Source organism: Branchiostoma floridae, chromosome 12, assembly GCF_000003815.2.
Source record: "Branchiostoma floridae strain S238N-H82 chromosome 12, Bfl_VNyyK, whole genome shotgun sequence".
Taxonomy (NCBI): Eukaryota; Metazoa; Chordata; class Leptocardii; order Amphioxiformes; family Branchiostomatidae; genus Branchiostoma; species Branchiostoma floridae.
Genome location: NC_049990.1, coordinates 14,398,248 through 14,418,547, shown reverse-complemented (window position 1 = coordinate 14,418,547; position 20,300 = coordinate 14,398,248). Strand labels below are relative to the sequence as shown.

Below are 20,300 nucleotides of genomic sequence, written 5' to 3'. Positions count from 1 at the left end.
TTCTTTTGTGGACGAAAATGTTTATCGGTACATTTTTGGGCCTATCGTTTATTATCATGACCATTTACAGCGTTATACGCTGCAGGCCTTCCACCACGAAGACGGGGCAAGATGGGTAGTGAAAAGCGAGGAGGAGAACCCGGGGAGCTGCGCCTTAAGATCGAGTGGTACCATCGGCCCGGCGCACCGAAAGCCCAAGGTGTATGATGTAAGCGAGTAATGTGATCGAATGGGTACCCTGCGGATGGGTACGAGAAAAGTTTTGAAAAGTTTTGTTTGTCATTAATCGTCCTAATAAGGTTCTCATTTGCATAAGTAATATTACTTGATCATCTCCTCCACCAAACAACAGACATACATAATCTATGTTAAGAAAGAATACTTTTATCGCATTTTCTGATAATTTATGCAAATGGAGACCTAATTTTATAACTAACTTTAATGATGTTTTCCTGTACATAACTTCCAAATGCTAGAAGTAAGAAGTTCCCGTCATTTACCACAATGACACTAGAAATCAAAAGCATTTTCTCATTGATTATTAAAATTAGGTCTTATTTTGCATAATATCCATCTATCAATATTCTTCTCCTTCTACAAATGTCACATGATCCAATGGTCTTATAATTGAACTGAGCGTGTTTCACCTTAAAGTCTAACTACGTTATTGGCTGCTTTATGTACCTAGTAGTAATACCAAAGTTTGGGGTCGCATAGCATGTTGCAAAAAATACGGCGCAATTTCCGTTAGTGAAATAAATGTTTTCTTTCTTAAAGAACAACGGTGCCCTCTTTGTTTATTGTGAATCGATAGCGTGCTGTGTGCGTGTTGAACGTACCTGTATTTAAGTTCAAGAGGAAGGAAGAGTAATGAAATGTTTGAGATGATTAAGTTTTAGCGGTTGACGGGTGACTTATCAGTTCAAGAATAACAGTACCTCAGTCTTCCTGTAGCTAATAAGAAGGCAAGCAAAAACATCTACTCAACCAAAAATTTGGTCGTCTTTCCCTGACGCGGATACACTTCAAAGGACAGGGATTTGGGACGATTCCACACCTCAAATGAATATTATGACGTGCCCATTCTCGATATTTTTTTGTTTCACATTCCATTTTTGAACAGTCCACTTTACATAAGGAAGGCGGTAGAGTTAAAATTGCTAAATTTACTCACAATCAAATACCGCCCTTTCTAGTTTTGTTTGAGTTATTATAGACACGTCTGGGATGTCAAATTATAAGCTTTAAATTAGTCAATCGGGCATGTGGACACTCGCCACGTGTCATTGATGCCTCCTAGCGATCCATATCATTTATGCAGCAATAAGTGCTTTCTTCTGCAATTATGTCTTGAACTGCTAGGGGGCAGTTTTGATCCATTCGGCGGACTGATGCCATAATAGAGGACTTTCCGTGAATTCAGAAGAATTGGAAGGTCTTAACGGATTACATACGTGTTTTACAGAACTCCTACAATCCAGTACTGTAAGAAATAAGAAAAAAAATGAACATTACGGAGTTCAACCATTACACACAATTTTTGCAATAAGTTTACATTATAATTATCAAAAACGTATAGTTTTTAAGTTTCGTAGTCGTGGATGGTATAAATTCCGTAAATTTCGTCTGCATTCTTAGTGAAATAATGTGTCAGCACGAGTAACGCAACTTTACTACAACATGGCATCTAGTCCTCGACGTTAGCTGATTCGTTCAGAAATAATTGTTACATCTCTTTGTTTTTACATGACAGATCTCTTTTAGAAAATGTTCTGTGTTTGTTTTGCTCTATTTTATTTTATTTGCCAAAAAAGGCATGGAAACACCCAATTGCAGGAGTAGCAACAGTCATTGGTGCATGTAAAGAATCGCTGTGTTGTTGAGACTCCCTAGCAATTCCTCCCTTTTTTGCAGCCATAAGTTGTTATTTTTGCAATAGTATCTTTTGATTAATTCAATGCTTTAATATAAAGTAGCTGCAACAAAATCTTAGGGATCTTAAGGGTTTAACGGGATACCTGCACATTATGCTATTTATTACTAAAGAAACAAGAAACACACTAAATTCATAAGTTTTTTTTCTCTCACGGGCTGAGAGAGAAGAATCTTGGAAACACCTGGTTGTGCTATAATAGATTCGAGAAGTTCCTGTAAACAACCCAGTATCAACAAGGGGAATCCATAGACGTATAGCTTGCAGGCCTGCTGGGGTCGAGTACAAGCTTCCCGGCATATATTCCTTTCCCGGCTTTTTTCCTTTGGCGGCATATTTTCCTTCCCGGCGTATTCTCAGTTAAAAATCGCGAATCTACACCCCCCCCCCCACAACAACTTACGCCAATGCCCAGAGAAGTCGGTGAAGGAGGCTAAAAGAAAGTCTGTGTTCAGTCGGTCTGGGGTCCGAATGGACCCCAGCAAAAATGTGCAGTTTTTTAATTAAAGCAAACTCATTAACTACTTATCAGATGACCACCAAACGTTTAGAGGCTAATATAAATGTAAAACCAAATCCTCATAAAAAAACACGTCTGTGTCATTACCATATAATGTTAAAACATTATGACGTCATTTATCTAATAAGTGCGGCCATCTTGGAGTTTGACTGATAACGTGATGGGATCAGCATAAGGTATTAATGTTGAAGCTTGAAAAGTACATTCATAACATATAATCGTTGTAAGAAAGCAAGTGTTTACCATGAAAACCTTGTTGAAATCCAAATTGGCAAATAATGCCAAATTTTGGCAAAATATGCCTTTCAGAATTCAGTTGCCATGGCAACCCCCCAAAACGATTAACTTACTTTATTGACTGAAAACGTATGCTAACAAAAAAAGCAATATTTGAAATAAATCCTCAAGTTTCGTATCGTAAGCATTAGCCTTTCATGAGTTATGCGACATAAAAGTTGCTGAAGGCCTCAAAATTCCCCTCTCTGGTCAGATTTAGTGCAAAACGTGGTTCTTCTGATCTTTTGCATAAATCATAATAATGAACTAGCAACACCTGATCATGTCAAAATATTCCTTTTAAATTGAAGAAGCAATATATGTACAATAATCACCGATAGGAATTGGAACTGAGATTTTATGAACAGAACATCTTGAGATCCGTTTGGACCCCACTCGGTCAATTTAGTCGCCAAAAAGGTCGGGTATTTCAGGGATAATTAACAACAAACAATAGATTGACCAGTTAAAAGGTATAACCATTTAGGCGAAGGTATAGGGTCGTGTTACTCAAGTTTGATAGAACATTAGTAACAGAATCATAATTGTTTAATCCTGACAGTTGCAATTTACCTTTTCACCCTCAAGCACCCGACCTTTTTTTGCGACTAAAATGACCGAGTGGGGTCCAAACGGACCCCAAACTGTTTTGTTCATAAAATCTCAGTACCATTTCTTATCGGCGATCATTGTATATACATTGCTTCGTCAATGTAAGAGGAAGATTTTGAGATGTTAGTGTGTTGTTAATTCCAACACATTATCATAATTTATGCAAAAGTTCAGCAGGACCACGTTTTGCACTAAACCTATTCCCACCAGATAGGGGAATTTTGAGGCCCTCAGCAACATTATGTCGCATAACTCATGAACGGCTAGAGCTAAAGCTACGAAACTTGGTAATTTATAAAAAAATATTGTTTGCAAAAGTTTTTGGTCAAGGAAGTAAGTTTATCATTTTTTGAGGTTGCCATGGCAACCATATTCTAACAAGCATATTTTTGCCAAAATTTGACAATTTCAATTTAAACAAGGTTTTCTTGGTAAACTACATCTGTTTTCTGACAACAATTATATTCTATGAAATACAATTTATGCTAATTTCATGACGTCATTGGTCAAAATCCAAGATGGCCCCCTGATTAGGTAAATGACGTCATAATGTCGTCACATTACATGTTGATGACAGAAATTTTTGTGAGGATTAAGGGTTACATTCTTATTATCGTCTAAAAGCTTAGTAGTCATACTATAAGTGGTTAAGGAGTTAGCCTCCAAAGTCTGTTTTAAAAACTGCACATTTTTGCTGGGGTCCGTTTGGACCCCAGAGGGACTGAACACAAACTTTCTTTATAATTTCCACATAATTGTACCAATCTTTGCGAAAACTTAGGAGAAGGTATAAGACATATTGACTGACAAAGTCACGGAAGGATTTTTTCTTCAGATCAAAATGTTGAAATGGCACTTCAAAATGTACGACTGTGGTCCAAACGGAACCCACTCGGGTGTTTGAGGGTTAAATGCAGTGACGTAAGTGCCATAACTATTCAGAAACAAAGATTTAATTGGTCTGCTGATGTAATATTCTTGGTAAGCTCACTTAAATTGTTTGGTGTGGAAAATCTTTACAGCCATAACAACACATATTTCTTTGTGTTGTTGTGAATGTTTTCTTCTTTATGCTTTAGTAATTTTATTTCGAACAGCATTTGCAATCATTATAACACATTGAACATTGTCACAATTTCCATTGATTCTTATCATTAATGATTTTCTCGATCTCCCCCTGCAAAGAAATGGTTGGTCTTAAACGGTTTATAATCAACATTATCTGGGCCACACCCCTGGGATCCCATTCTGCACAAAGAGACTTGGTGACAACGTCTAGAAAGACCATTTGTTGTATCATCGTTGTTCAGTTTTATTCCAATTCCCAACGAGAACGGTACTGCACTGTGACTACAGACCACCTACCTAAAATCTGTACTGTCAGTTCAAAATGGTAAGATTGTCTTTACCTTACGATATTGACATTATAGAAATTAGGCAAACAGTAAGTAACACATTGGAGACAAGTTCATGTCAACAACAATACCGAAAGGTACTACATTCATGACCAAAATCATTGCTCTGATTACTCTTAGAACAAATCATTATTCACGGTTGCCTTGTAGGGCTCGGGTTTCATTTTTTTACTGAAACGTCAAAAGGCAAATTTTTTTTAAATATTTATCGTAATAGGAAAGAATAATGACGTATAATTATACTAAGAATATTTCTTAAACATTACGAGTAATATAAGCACTATTAATAAATTCTCCTTTATACGCCCGTCAATACCTGTATCAGGGATCTGTTGACTTATTCAAAGATCACGAGGTAAAAGTACACGTCAGCAACAAAATTAGTGAATACAGAAAGTATTTTTCTAACATAGAGCCGTTTACTAAATAGTCTTTTTTGGAGCATTTCTCGAGCCAGAAAAACATCATATTTCTAAACCTCTTTTTACATTCTGGCGGAAAAGACTCAAGTAAAGTTGCCTTTTCTTGTTACCACCTGCTTTATATTATAAATTCTAAATCCTTCATTAAAGCTGCCACCAGTCTGTAAATCTGCGGTGACCTTGAGAAATGTGTAACCGTCATTTAGATACCGCGTTCAGACTAAAATTTGTTTAAAATCCAACCGTTACAATAATAACTATTCACGTTTCCCATGGCCCGGAACATAACATATGATAAATCTAAGACAGTATACAGTACTTTTGCCCCGACTCGACAAAATACTTTTTATGCTCCAGTAAATACGACCTGACTCATAAGACACCAAATACGACGTGGGAGGAGTATCATCTAAAATTAGCAGGAATCAAGCAGAACCAGCCGGAATGAAGTATTTTATTTTGCGAAATTCGTACCACATTTGGGGCCATTCAGGTGGAAATTCCAAATGGACCTTATATCCCCTTCACATGAGAAGGAACGAGCCAAAATGCGGTCAAAATGAAAATTCTTTTATATTCCTGGGAATTCGTAAAGTATTCTAGAAATTTTCACTGCATTGCAGATATTCTTTTGGCCACATTCTGGCAGGATTCGTAGTGGCTTGCCGTTTCAATTCTCCATCGAATGAGATAAGAATGTTTGGAATAATGTTGGAATGCCGTAGAATGCCGTCATGTTGCAGTTAGAATAGTTAAAATACATTGAGAATACACTTTTAATTGCCGTTCGATATTTATCTACCTCAAATGCAAGCTTTTAGAATGTCCAAAAAGAATTCAATACATCTTACTTGTGATTTTTCACATTATCACCTAACTGTTATCTTCACGTCCTTAAAAATTTCATAGATCTCTTTGTAAGACTTGTATAATGAATGAATGTATAATGATGGCCTCTAACCTGTCAAAAGAAAAAAAAATAGTCCCATCACATTCGACACTTTCTTGTCAAATGTCGTGTGACCTTGAAATTTTCAAGGATTTGCCTTTTAAAAGCAGTGACGTAAATGTCATAACTATTCAGAAACTAAGATCTAATTGGTCTGCTGATGCAATATCTTTGGTAAGCTCAATTAAACTGTATGGTGAGGAAAAATTTTACAACCATAACAACACCAATTTCTTTATGTTGTAGTGAATGGTTTTTCTTTATGCTTTAGAGAATTTAATTCGAAAAATATTTGCTATAATTATAATACACCGCCATAATTTCCTTTGATTATTATTATCGATAATTGTTTCAATCTCCCCCCGCATGGAAATGGTTTGTCCTAAGTGTTTTATATAATCAACATTATCTGGACCACACCCCTATGATCCCATTCTGCACAAAGATACTTGGTGATAACGCCTCGGCAGATGAATATATCCCTCTCTAACCAGACCATTTGTTGTATCATTGTTGTACAGTTTTAGTCTGATCTGTACTGGGACTACAGACCAATTTCCTACAATCTACACTGTGGGTAAAAAACGGTAAGATTTTATTTAGTTTACGATATTGACACTATGGAAATCAAGCACACAGTAAGTGTATGTCAGCAAATTGCTAAAATTCTTCCATGCGAGTTTCGTGGAAATGTGCCTTAAACATCAACAACAACAATGATATCAAATATTGAGATGTCACCTTTAAGCTAAGGGCACAAACCGCCGTACGTGCATTTTGTCCGTACGTCTGTTGGGAGGCCACGTCCGTCACGCATTCTGAAAACTTTTAGGCTGTACAGGGCAGGAGCGTCGCTCGTACTGGCACGTGCGGGGGGCGAATTTGCAGCCCGATGGCACACAAAGTTTTGCCTGCACGTTAAGTCCTACGGCGTGTCTGCTTGCTCCAAAATCGGTCGGATTCCCTACCAGTTCGTACGGAGGTGGTACTTACTACATTGTGTACCTACGGATACCAAAAGATTGCCCACGTTTTGGCACGTAGACTCCACGTATTTGCACGTACGGAGGGTTGTGCCCTTAGCTTAGGGAAGATAAGTATCACCGTGTTGTAGAATATGAAGGACAGCCTTTTTCACGTTTTCTTTAAATCCTTTCAAACTGATATATCATAATGGTATGCTTATTACCTTTGCCAGAATGGCTAAGGTTATGTTTTCGGTTTGGTGGTGTGGTTCTCCCCGTTTGTGAGCAGCATAACTCGAGAGGACTTCGATGGATGCAGCTGATATTTGGTGGGTGGGTAGGGGTGTGGAAGACGAAGGTCGAGTTCGATAATGGGCCTCCTAGCGGCTTGCTAAGGTACTGCAGCAGGACCTGCATGCTTGATATCTCGCGTTCCGGACATGCTGCGGTCGTGATTTTTGAGCGTTAGGGAGCCCTTAAAGCAGGGAGTGATTGCTGCGAGTTTGGGCCCCCTAGTGGCTTTCATGGAAGTGCAGGCGCCGGTTTAATTGCAAACTTTTGTCTGCGGACAGCATAACTCGAGAAGACTTCGACGGATGCAGCTAGTATTTGGTGGGTGGGTAGGGGTCTGGGAAACGAAGGGGGAGTTCGATAATGGGCCCCCTAGCAGCTTCCCTTGGTACTGCAGCGCAACTTCCGGGTGTGTTTTCTCATCTTCTAAACATGATATGGTCACGAATTTTGGGTGTTAGATAGCTCTTATGCTCAGGAGTTAGTAACATAAGTTTGGGCCCCCTAGTTGCCCTTATTCTTGGTCTACAGATTATTAAATCTTATGTGTACATAGCATGTATATACCCCATCATGTATAATGTACTGTCCCTATAAACAATTTTCTTGTAATCGTATCGTCTGGTTCATAGTCGTGTTGACCTCTTTTGCAGCAACTATGACCTTTGGGGTCACTTCTTGTCAATCTTACACTATAGGCTTGGGCATGAGGTAACCATTACACCCAAATATAGCCACAGTGCCAGAATGGTTATGGTTATGTTTTGTGCTTGTGAGTCTGTGTGTGTGTGTGTCTGTGTGTGTGTGTGTGTGTGTGTGTGTGTGTGTGTGTTAACAGCATAACTCAAGAAGCCTCGGATGGATCCCGATAATATTTGGTAGGTGGGTAGGAGTTGGGAAAACGAAGGTCAAGTTCGATAATGGGCTCCCTAGCGGCTTGCTAAGGTACTGCAGCAGAAACTCAATTTTTTATATCTCATGTTCTGGACATGTTGTGGTCGCGATGTTTAAATGGTAAATAGCCCTTGGGGCAGAGAGTAAGTGCTGTAAGTTTTGACCCCCTAACGGCTTGTTTGGAACTGCAGCCGCCGATTTCCTTTCAAACTTTGGAGGAGAATAACTCGGGAACGTGTAGAAGGATCGTCATGATTTTTGGTATGTAGATAGCCCAAGTAACAATGTACATAATGGAATACTAATTATTCAAATCAACAGCTAATTTGCATAATTAATGAGGAAAGTTTATAAATCCACTGCATTTCATGATAGGACTTTCAAACTTGTCACATATTTAGATGAGAAAGAGAAAAATATCAACGCATATTAATTATGCAATTGACCTCATTTGCATAATTAATGAGAAAATATGAATGTGTTGACGGATCGTCATGATTTTTGGTATGTAGATAGCCAAAGGGAAGACTTACATGATGGAATTCTAATTATGCAAATCGACAGCTAATTTGCATAATTAATGAGGAAAGTTTGTAAATCTACTGCATTCCATTATAGGACTTTCAAACTTGTCACATTTGTAGCTGAGAAAAAGAACTGTCAATACATATCAATTATGCAAATGTTGATCTCATTTGGATCTAATTTGTATAATCAATGGCAAAATTTTATGAACCAACTCCAGGCATATAGAATAAAATGTTGATCTCATATGGATCTAATTTGTATAATCAATGGCAAAATTTTATGAACCAACTCCAGGCATATAAAATAAAATGTAATGAGTGACAAATTTATGTCTACAGTAGGTTATTTTTGTCAAGACACTCCAATGTTGCCAAGTGGTAGAAGTAGCATGTTGACCCCATAAAAGGAAGCCATAGTGGTATTGTTATCTCTCTATATTTTTAAGTTCCACTGCTGGGCACTGGTGAATCCTTTGTGGTGGGCTATTGTTGCATGACTGGTAACCTTTCTTTGCAAGGACGTGTGAATTGTTATATTCCTAGAGCACTGACCCATTTACAAGATGTTTAAAGAAATGGTAGGGAATGGAAAAGAATGGTAGAATGCTGTTGTCATTATCTAGAAACTATCAGAGGTATCAAGTTTTACATTATAAATATTTTATAATTATGCAGGACCAGGGACATATTCATAAAGTTGAGACAGTGTTTAAAATGTGTATGATGTATGAAGTGCTCTAGACATCTAAGTACAAGACTTTAAAGGCAATTGTAAATAATGGTAAGGAACATTCGTATGATGACTTAGAATGGATACAATTTGAAGAGCATTTACCACTAATGGAAATCTACATTGGCTGTAATGTAAAGATTAGCAAGTTCAGGGTGTCATAATCTCATCCGTGAACATTCCAGGTCATAAGAACTCAACCCTCACAGCAGCCCGCTATCTCAAGAGTCCGAAAGCCTGTTTTTTAGAAATTCCGGCCAGCATAAGTTATGCGCCGCTTCAAATTTGCCGCCATCTTGGATTCTCATGACCTGAAATTTGGGGTCATAACCTGACATTAGGGGTCAGCACATGCCTAAGAAATGAACCAAAACCTTGTTTTTTTGCCAAATCTGAATGTCTGCACCCTACACTGCTCATCAATAAGAAATTTTTCTTACATTTTCATGCTAGAAGTTGAAAATAGTCTAAAATACTGTATGGACTCATTTTGGGCCTTCTGCGGCTGCATCAATTAGGGTCATTGCCCTTGTAGGGGCTTCAAGTTCAAGATTGACAAATTTCAATAATTACACTTGGTGCCGAAAGGGGTTGCTAACAATCATCCCAAGTTTCAAAGGTTTCTGACCTGGAATGCTCCCTTGGGGATACTTTCTGAGAAGCTGGGTCAGGGGGCTGTGGCACTGTGTTCTGAGGCTAGTGACAGACCACCTGTCATTTGGCAAAAAGTGACAAAATCAGGGAAAAAATGGTAAACCTTGCTCATCCTGACATAAGAAGACTACTCTACTTCCATTTAGGGGCCTAAATCTGTACTAAAATGTTATATGGGGTAGACCTGTAAGCATTTGAGGAGAGTACATACTGCAATAATGCTAAAGAATACAAAATCTACCAAAAATGGCCAAAAGACAGTAAAATTGAAGAAACTGGAAAAAAAATTGAGTCAAGTGAGTCTGCAGAAACCTGCTTCTTATCAAAATAACCAGTTTCAGGGGAACTATTGGCCCTAAAGGCCCTCCTGCCCTAAAACCCAAAGTCTGGCAGAGCATTTACCACTAAAGGAAATCTACATTGGCTGTAATGTAAAGATTAGCAAGTTCAGGGTGTAATGGGGGAGGATCCTGGTGGCCCCGAACAGTACTACTGCAATGCTTAGATAGGGTTTAAAGAATGGTAAATAATGGTAGAATGTTATCATTATCTAGAAACTATCAGAAGTATCAAGTTCCACTTTATAAATATTTCTATAATTATGCAGGACCAGGGACATATTTATAAAGTTGAAACAGTGTCCCTTAGAGGACGTGCTAAAATTTTCGGCGCATACAGGAATCGTAGCTAAAATTGTCGATCCTCAAGCGCACCAACCTACGAACTGTTTGTGGGATGTTCAGATACTTATATGCTAGATAGGTAAAACTATACATTTTTGAAAAGCTTTTTAAAGAACCTGTAGAATATGAATATATCAAGATAAAGACTGTATCTAGTTTGTAAGGAATAATACTGCACAAAAGGACAGTAAAAATTTTTCTTTGAAGTCTCAAAAAATATTTGAAATGTATATAACATCACCCACAAAGTCTAAAATAACTAACGTTAAGTCACTGAAAACTAGGCTAGAATGCCTTGCTATTCTTCCTGAATCAATAAAAACATAAAACAATGTATGTAAGTGACTGTAACTGTTTTATTCTTGCTAGCAAAGATAGTACCTAAAGCCTTGACCGGTTGTAAAAAGATGGGCCTTATCAGTGTTCCCCTAATGTTTGACCAGGAAAATTTCACCAAAATTATGAGTTAATCTTGGAGGAAAACCAAAACAGACTTTGCTACCTCAAAGTGTTACATACATGTCTGAACATGCTGCCCTCCCCCATAGGGGAAAAAAACAATTACAAAGCAGAAATTTGGCTGGATCAATAATTTGAAAACAATTTCAGACACTCATGGCCCTCAGTCCTTTATGATAAACACCAAAAACACCCACCTACTCCTTTTTCACGGCAAAGAAACCAAACAGAGTTTTGTAAATACTACCACAAGGTACAGGACCGGCAAATGGCAGTCAAAATGCCGATTTTCATCAACTTCCAGTGTTAGAAACATCGTCAATCTCTTCCTCAGCGGTGTCACAACCCCTTCTAGGTTCTTCAGCATAATTGGCAATCAATAAATTGTGATTCTGAGGAAAATACACAAGGCAGAAACTCCCAAACTACAGCTTCAACCCTCCCCAACATAGGGGAATCCCCTGCACATCAAAACGAGTCTGTTTCCCGATTCCACCCGGGAAATACCGAGGAATGCCGAGACATGTAAATTGATACTCTCCAAGCAGAGGTCGAGTCGCGGAGATATACTAAGTAGTCGAAAAAAATACAGAGCCGCTCCTCCTACTCCTATTCACCAAATTCACCGCTCCTACTACTCCTATTCCGGGTAGGTCTGTACATTACAGTACAGTGTAGTTTAGAGTTGTAATTGTTTTCCTCATTAGATTTGGAAGATTCCAGTTCTTAAACATTGTTGTATAATCTGTGTCATGTAATATGATCTACTTAGATGCCTAGCTTCTATAGAGATACTTTGTGCTATATCTTTTGAGCTTTGAGTTGGTTAGGGGTCGGAGACTTGAACGAATAGTCAGGAACATGTATGGTCCTGATTTTTAAAAGTTAAATAGGTGTTGTGCTTAATAGGAAGAAGTGACATATGTTAGGGCCCCTAGCAACTTGTTCCTGGGGATAGCAGGCATTTTTACCTTTGTCAGGAGGGTTAAGGTTATGTTTTGGGTGTGTTTGTGTGTCTCTCTGTGTGTGTGTGTGTGTTAACAGCATAACTGGAGAAGCCTTGGATGGATCCTGATGATATTTGGTAGGTAGGTATGGGTCGGGGAAACGAAGGTCAAGTTCGATAAGGAGCCCCTTAGGTTAGAGTTGAGTTGCATTATTTTGTTTATCTTATTCAATGTGGAAGATTGCAGTTCTGAAACAGTCCTGTATAGTATATTGATTCTCTCAGTGGTTATTATAATTTAATTCTGAAAGGGCAATAATCATTGTACTGTGCCAAGCAATGTTAGGGAAATCTACTTTCTGCAGGTCTGTCTTGTTATAAGATAAAATGAAATGAGTAACGCATTTGTCTACAGACATCATTCTGCATAACAAACCTGGTTTATTTGGCAAAGGTATGTGTTCGTGGAACTCTAGTTTATTCAATAAGTAGAGGTGGATAGTACATGTAAGCAACAATTACCAAAAGGTACATTCAGTACCCGAAGCATTGCACTGATTACTCTTAGAGCAAATCATTATTCACTGGTCACTTGTGGCTTTATTTCTTTACAGAAACGTCAAATGGCAAATATGGTTTAAAATGTTTATCGTAATACGAAAGAATAATGACGTATAATTATACTAAGAATATTTTCTTAAAAATTACGAGTAATATAAGCACTATTAATAAATTCTCCTATATACGCCCGTCAATACCTGTATCAGGGATCTTTTGACTTATTCAAAGATCACGAGGTACAAGTACACGTCAGCAACAAAATTAATGAATACAGTAAGTATTTTTTTAACATAGAGCCGATTAGTCTTTTTTGGAGCATTTCTCGAGCCAGAAAAACATCATATTTCTAAACCTCTTTTTACATTCTGGCGGAAAAGACTCAAGTGAAGTTGCCTTTTCTTGTTACCACCTGCTTTATATTATAAATTCTAAATCCTTCATTAAAGCTGCCACCAGTCTGTAAATCTGTGGTGACCTTGAGAAATGTGTAACCGTCATATAGATACCGCGTTTAGACTAAAATTTGTTTAAAATCCAACCGTTACAATAATAACTATTCACGTTTCCCATGGCCTGGAACATAACATATGATAAATCTAGGACAGTATACAGTACTTTTGCCCCGACTCGACAAAATACTTTTTATGCTCCAGTAAATACGACCTGACTCATAAGACACCAAATACGACGTGGAAGGAGTATCATCTAAAATTAGCAGGAATCAAGCAGAACCAGCCGGAATGAAGTATTTTATTTTGCGAAATTCGTACCACATTTGGGGCCATTCAGGTGGGAATTCCAAATGGACCTTATATCCCCTTCACACGAGAAGGAACAAGCCAAAATGCGGTCAAAATGAAAATGCTTTTATATTCCTGGGAATTCGTAAAGTATTCTAGAAATTTTCACTGCATTGCAGATATTCTTTTGGCCACATTCTGGCAGGATTCGTAGTGTCTTGCCGTTTTGGTTCTCCATCGAATGAGATAAGAATGTTTTGAATAATTTTGGAATGCCGTAGAATGTCGTCATACTGCAGTTAGAATAGTTAAAATACATTGAGAATACACTTTTAATTGCCGTTCGATATTTATCTACCTCAAATGCTAGTTTTTAGGATGTCCAAAAAGAATTCAATACATCTTACTGGTGATTTTTCAGCTTATCACCTAACTGTTATCTTCACGTCCTTAAAAATTTCATAGATCTCTTTGTAAGACTTAGAATGCATAATGGTGGCCTCTAAGCTGTCAAGAAAAAAACAAACTAGTCCCATCACATTCGACACTTTCTTGTCAAATGTCGTGTGACCTTGAAATTTTCAAGGATTTGCCTTTTAAAAGCAGTGACGTAAATGTCATAACTATTCAGAAACTAAGATCTAATTGGTCTGCTGATGCAATATCCTTGGTAAGCTCAATTAAACTGTATGGTAGAAAAAAATTTTACAACCATAACAACACCAATTTCTTTATGTTGTAGTGAATGGTTTTTCTTTATGCTTTAGTGAATTTAATTCGAAAAATATTTGCTATAATTATAATACACCGCCATAATTTCCTTTGATTATTATTATCGATAATTGTTTCAATCTCCCCCCGCATGGAAATGATTTGTCCTTAGTGTTTTATAATCAACATTATCTGGACAAACACCCCTATGATCCCATTCTGCACAAAGAGACTTGGTGACAACGCCTCGGCAGATGAATATATCCCTGTCTAACCAGACCATTTGTTGTATCATTGTTGTTCAGTTTTAGTCCGATCTGTACTGGGACTACAGACCAATTTCCTACAATCTACACTGTGGGTAAAAAACGGTAAGATTGTATTTAGTTTACGATATTGACACTATGGAAATCAAGCACACAGTAAGTGTATGTCAGCAAATTGCTAAAATTCTTCCATGCGAGTCTCATGGAAATGTGCCTTAATCATCAACAACAACAATGATATCAAATATTGTGATGTTTACCTTTAAGCTAAGGGCACAACCCGCCGTACGTGCAATTGTCCGTACGTTTTGTTGGGAGGCCACGTCCGTCACGCATTTCTGAAAACGTTTAGGCTGTACAGGGCAGGTGCGTCGCCCGTACTGGCACGTGCAAGGGGCGAATTTGCAGCCCGATGGCACACAAAGTTTTGCCTGCACGTTAAGTCCTACGGCGTGTCTGCGTGCTCCGGATTCCCTACCGTAAGTACGGAGGTGGTACTTACTACATGTACCTACGGATACCAAAAGATTGCCCACGTTTTGGCACGTAGACTCCACGTATTTGCACGTACGGAGGGTTGTGCCCTTAGCTTAGGGAAGATAAGTATCACCGTGTTGTAGAATATGAAGGACAACCTTTTTCACGTTTTCTTTAAATCCTGTCAAACTGATATATCATAATGGTATGCTTATTTTTTCAACAAGTAGAGGTGAATAGTACATGTTAGCAACAATTACCAAAAGGTACGTTCAGTACCCGAAGCATTGCACTGATTACTCTTAGAGCAAATCATTATTCACTGGTCACTTGTGGGGCTTTATTTCTTTACAGAAACGTCAAATGGCAAATATGATTTTGAAATGTTTATCGTAATAGGAAAGAATAATGACGTATAATTATACTAAGAATAGTTTCTTCAAAATTACGAGTAATATAAGCACTATTAGAAAATTCTCATTTATTCGCCCGTCAATACTTGTATCAGGGATCTGTTGACTTATTCAAAGATCACGAGGTAAAAGTACACGTCAGCAACAAAATTAATGAATACAGTAAGTAATTTTTTAACATAGAGCCGATTAGTCTTTTTTGGAGCACTTCTCGAGCCAGAAAAACATCAGATTTCAAAACCTCTTTTTACATTCTGTCGGAAAAGACTCAAGTGAAGTTGCCTTTTCTTGTTACCACCTGCTTTATATTATAAATTCTAAATCCTTCATTAAAGCTGCCACTAGTCTATAAGTCTGTGGTGACCTTGAGAAATGTGTAACCGTCATACAAAAAAAGCGTTTAGACTATAATTTGTTTGAAATTCAACCGTTACAATAACATCTATCTACGTTTTCCATGGCCTGGAACATAACAAAAGATAAATCTGTGACAGTACTTTTGCCCCGATCCGACAAAATACTTTTTATGCTCCACTATATACCAACTCACAAGACTCCAAGTACGACGTGGGAGGAGTAACGTGTAAAATAAATTACCTTACAGTGTATTGAAATCTTATGCCGATGGCACTGCTGCCCCTGAAGCAGTTGAGGCTATGGGACCAGTGAGGGAAGGTGAAGTATTGAAATCAAGAGGTCAAGAAGAATGTTACCGCAAAACGGGACGACTCAGCTTTTTTTCGTCTGATTATAATATCTGGACCAATCAGATCGCAACACGTTCTTGTCGCGTTGCGGGGCATCTGGTCTCTTTTTTTCAGTATGACGCCATTATTCTTTACGGCTGTAAACTCCTCTTGATTGAATTTTCATATTGTATGACCAATATATAGAATCAGTAGTTTATTTTTATTACGATATCGCGATACTTTGACTCACTATATTACAACATGGCCTTTTTGACTGTGTGCTATTGCCTCTCATTAGAAGTAGAACCTGACTCCATATACCAATGGTGACATAGACTTTTAGTACTGGTTCTCTCCAAACATTCCATGATCGTTTGTTGAGCGTAACATTTATTTTAGGGTCAATTATCTAAAATGCTTCTACGGCAGACATTTAGTCAAAGTAATTGTGGATGATAGTAAAGTGATATCTGATATATGTTTCAACTGGCTCACTATATTACATCATGGCCTTTTTGACTATCATCAAAGCTAGATATTCAGATTACTGTTGCTTTGAATTTTATTGAGGGTGTGGGGCAAAACATTCTCTTGATGATTTAGTGGCAGATAGCTTGTGATGAAGAAAAAAAATGGTGTATGTTTGGGCCCTATAGCAGCTTGCTCTGGAGCTGCAATTCTTATTTGTCAAAATCTTCAAAGGAGCATAACATAGGAACAATGGATTTCCATGATAATTGGTATGTAGGTATTTGTGGCAGAGATATACACAGTAAAGAACAAATAATAAAAATTTGAACTTAATTTGCATACTTAATGATTAAAATCCATAGTTAAACTGTATTTCAATATAGGGCTCAAATAAATGTAACATATGTAGTTTGTGGCAGGTGGAAGATTAGCAGATACCAATTCAATTATGCCAATAAGCCCCTAATTAGCAATTATAGAAATGAGTCCTTATTTTGCATATTTATGTAAAAGTGTACTAATTCTTCTCTATACATGTAGTAAATGAATAAATTAGCAATATGGTGACATGTGTACTTAGTTGAAGGTGCACATAAGCAAGGATTAAGTATGCAGTTGTGAAAGTCATTTGCATAATCAGAATATTTCATGGAGCTATGAGGTTCCCAAAATCTTGTTTGGATCTGAATTTCTTAAAGGATAATATAGAAGCTTAAGTACCCAAACTCTCATATTCTTACAAAACTAAACATTTTCTACCATGTGTACACTGGTTTCCAAAGTGTAAATCTGTATATCCGTGTTGTATATGAAATATGTCTTACTGTGAGTGATTAATACAATTACAAAAAAATGTGGCATAGACTATAATAAGTTCATGTCCAAAAGATCATTATTAAACTTTGTAGTTCAAAAACAGTGTTAAGCGTAGTAAAAGTAAAGACATAAACTTAGAATTCCATTTTGTGATTTATGCTATTTAGGACGCTAATCCAAACAACCAGCCAAGCATCCAGGAGCTGAATCCGATTAACAACCGGTGTCAGGAGCCGATCTACGTATCAAGAGACCAGGACACGAAACCAACGCACATATCAAATACCGAGGACTCCAACCAAACAAACCAGTCAAGCACCCAGGACCCAAGCCAGATGTTCCAACCAAACACTCAAGATTCAAATCCGGTGAACTCATCAAACAGCCAGGACCCGAAACAGACATATCCACCAAACACCCATTGCCCGAATAAGATGTACCCACTAGTAAACACCGATGACCCAAATCAGACGTACCCACCAAATACACAGGACCAGAATCATACGTACCAACCAAACACCCAAGACCTGAATCAGCCGTGCCCAGCAAACACCCGGGACCTGAATCAGCCGTGCCCGCCAAACACCCGGGACCAGAATCAGATGTGCCCACCAAACACCCGGGACCCGAATCAGATGTACCAGCCAAACACCTTTGACCTGAATCAGACTTGCCCGCCAAACACCCGCGATCTGAATCACACGTGCCCACCAAACACCCGGGACCAGAATCAGATGTACCAGCCAAACGCCCGGAACCAGAATCAGATGTGCCCACTAAACACTCAGGACCCGAATCAAATGTACCAGCCAAACACATTTGACCAGAATCAGATGTGCACACTTAACACCCAGGAACCGAATCAGATATACGAACCAAACACCCGGGACAAGAATCAGATGTGCCCACCAAACACCCGGGACCCGAATCAGATGTGCCCACCAAACACCCAGAACCCGAATCAGACGTGCCCACCAAACACCCGGGACGAGAATAAGATGTGCCCACCAAACACCCAGGACCCGAATCAAATGTACCAGCCAAACACCTTTGACCAGAATCATATGTGCCCACTAAACACCCAGGAACCGAATCAGATATACCAACCAAACACTCAAGATTCAAATCCGGTATACCCGCAAAACACTCAGCACCCGAATCCTATATACTCTTCAAACACCCAAAACTCGAATCAAATGGAAACACCAAAATCCCAGGATTCAAATCCAATGTACGCAGCAAACACCATTGACCAGAATCAGCCGTACCCACCAAACACCCGGGACGAGAATCAGATGTGCCCACCAAACACCCGGGACAAGAATCAGATGTGCCCACCTAACACCCGGGACGAGAATCAGATGTGCCCACCAAACACCCGAGACCCGAATCAGACGTGCCCACCAAACAACCAGGACCCGAATCAGACGTGCCCACCAAACACCCGGGACGAGAATCAGTTGTGTCCACCAAACACCCGGGACCCGAATCAGATGTGCCTACCAGACACCCGGGACCCGAATCAGATGTGCCTACCAGACACCCGGGACCCGAATCAGATGTGCCCACCAAACACCCGGGACCAGAATCAGCCGTGCCCACCAAATATCCGGGACCAGAATCAGATGTGCCCATCAAACACCCGGGACCAGAATCCGACGTGCCAATCAAACAACCATGACTTGAAGCTAAAGTGCGTATCAAACGCCTTGGACCCGAATCCGATGTATATTTCAAGCAATCAGGATCCAAATTCGACATCTCCACCAGATGCTCAGGACATCTGCATTCAGCAATCATTATTCACGTCTAAAGACGATGACAACACATCTGGCAACGAATACAAAAATATACCAACACCTTGTGACCCAACTTATGCAAATAGCGATGTTGATATTGAACCATACGCTGTTGCATACACGTGTCAAGATGGCATGGCGTCGGGTAACGCTGAGACAGGGTTAGAGACACAACCAAAGAACCCCTCATTTAAATGCAAAAATAATGACAACCTGGCTACTCTACCTGGGCGTGACTCACACAGGGATGAAGCTGACAATCAACAGTCTATAAGGCATGACAATGGCATACCAAAAATGCGACACGCCCCGAGAGCGGTTCATAGAAATCCAACTCATGTACAAGACCCGAGTTCCCAGAGACACGCCCTCAACCCAAATCCACTGTATGTGCCACATGCTCGTCAACAAACAGATTGTGGTAAGATTTATATACTATACTATACTATACTATACTTTACTATACTTAATGGTTAATGACCCGCCCCGAGGTGTATGTGGTGGTTAAAGCAAGGACCAGGCGTTATTATACCATATATACCGAGGAACAGGCTTGTCGTTAACGATATTATCATATAGCCTATCAAATCTGACCCATTTAAGTGACGAATTCCTTTATAATACATACATAATCTATCCAGTAAATTCAATAAATTTAAACAGTGAATTTGAACAACATATAACTTTTTATGTGAACTGTCGTTCAGTTCCAAGGCTTAAAATAATGAAAAAAAGTCGATTCATTATGTTACTTGAAGTTGAATGTAACAGGTGATAGTGGGCTTGGCCCCAAATAACTGTAACATGGACTGCAGACTGTATGAAGTATTCATTTCTATTATTCCCGGCCCTCTACTGTCGCATATACTTCGCTCCTTTTGACCAATGCCTGCATACCTCTTACTTTCCTTTGCATCGCTCCTTCTGATTGGTCAGAATGCATCGACGCCAATATCGATTCATTCTGACCAATCAGAAGTAGCGATTACCCACCGGGCTGGCCGGAATTTTTGTGTCACGGCGTCATAAACAACATGGAATGGGCCGTCTGATTGGTCAACGGCACCTGGCTGTATGATAA

The 20,300-nt window shown here is 38.9% G+C and overlaps 1 protein-coding gene across 1 annotated transcript; it reads left to right on the top strand.

Moving 5' to 3' along the window:
* Positions 1-111: 111 nt before the first annotated feature.
* LOC118427024 (sporozoite surface protein 2-like) lies at positions 112-19,939 on the top strand. The gene is made up of 3 exons (XM_035836662.1): positions 112-201; positions 17,588-19,380; positions 19,927-19,939. The coding sequence occupies exons 1-3, from the start codon at positions 112-114 to the stop codon at positions 19,937-19,939; spliced, it is 1,896 nt and encodes a 631-aa protein (XP_035692555.1).
* The last annotated feature ends 361 nt before the right edge of the window (positions 19,940-20,300 follow it).

What these genes read in the sequence shown, in the direction of transcription:
- LOC118427024 (XM_035836662.1), top strand. Translation starts at nt 112, where the DNA reads ATGGGTAGTGAAAAGCGAGGAGGAGAACCCGGGGAGCTGCGCCTTAAG. An exon ending in GCGCACCGAAAGCCCAAGGT is followed by an intron (nt 202 to 17,587) that starts GTATGATGTAAG and finishes TATGCTATTTAG; the next exon opens with GACGCTAATCCAAACAACCA.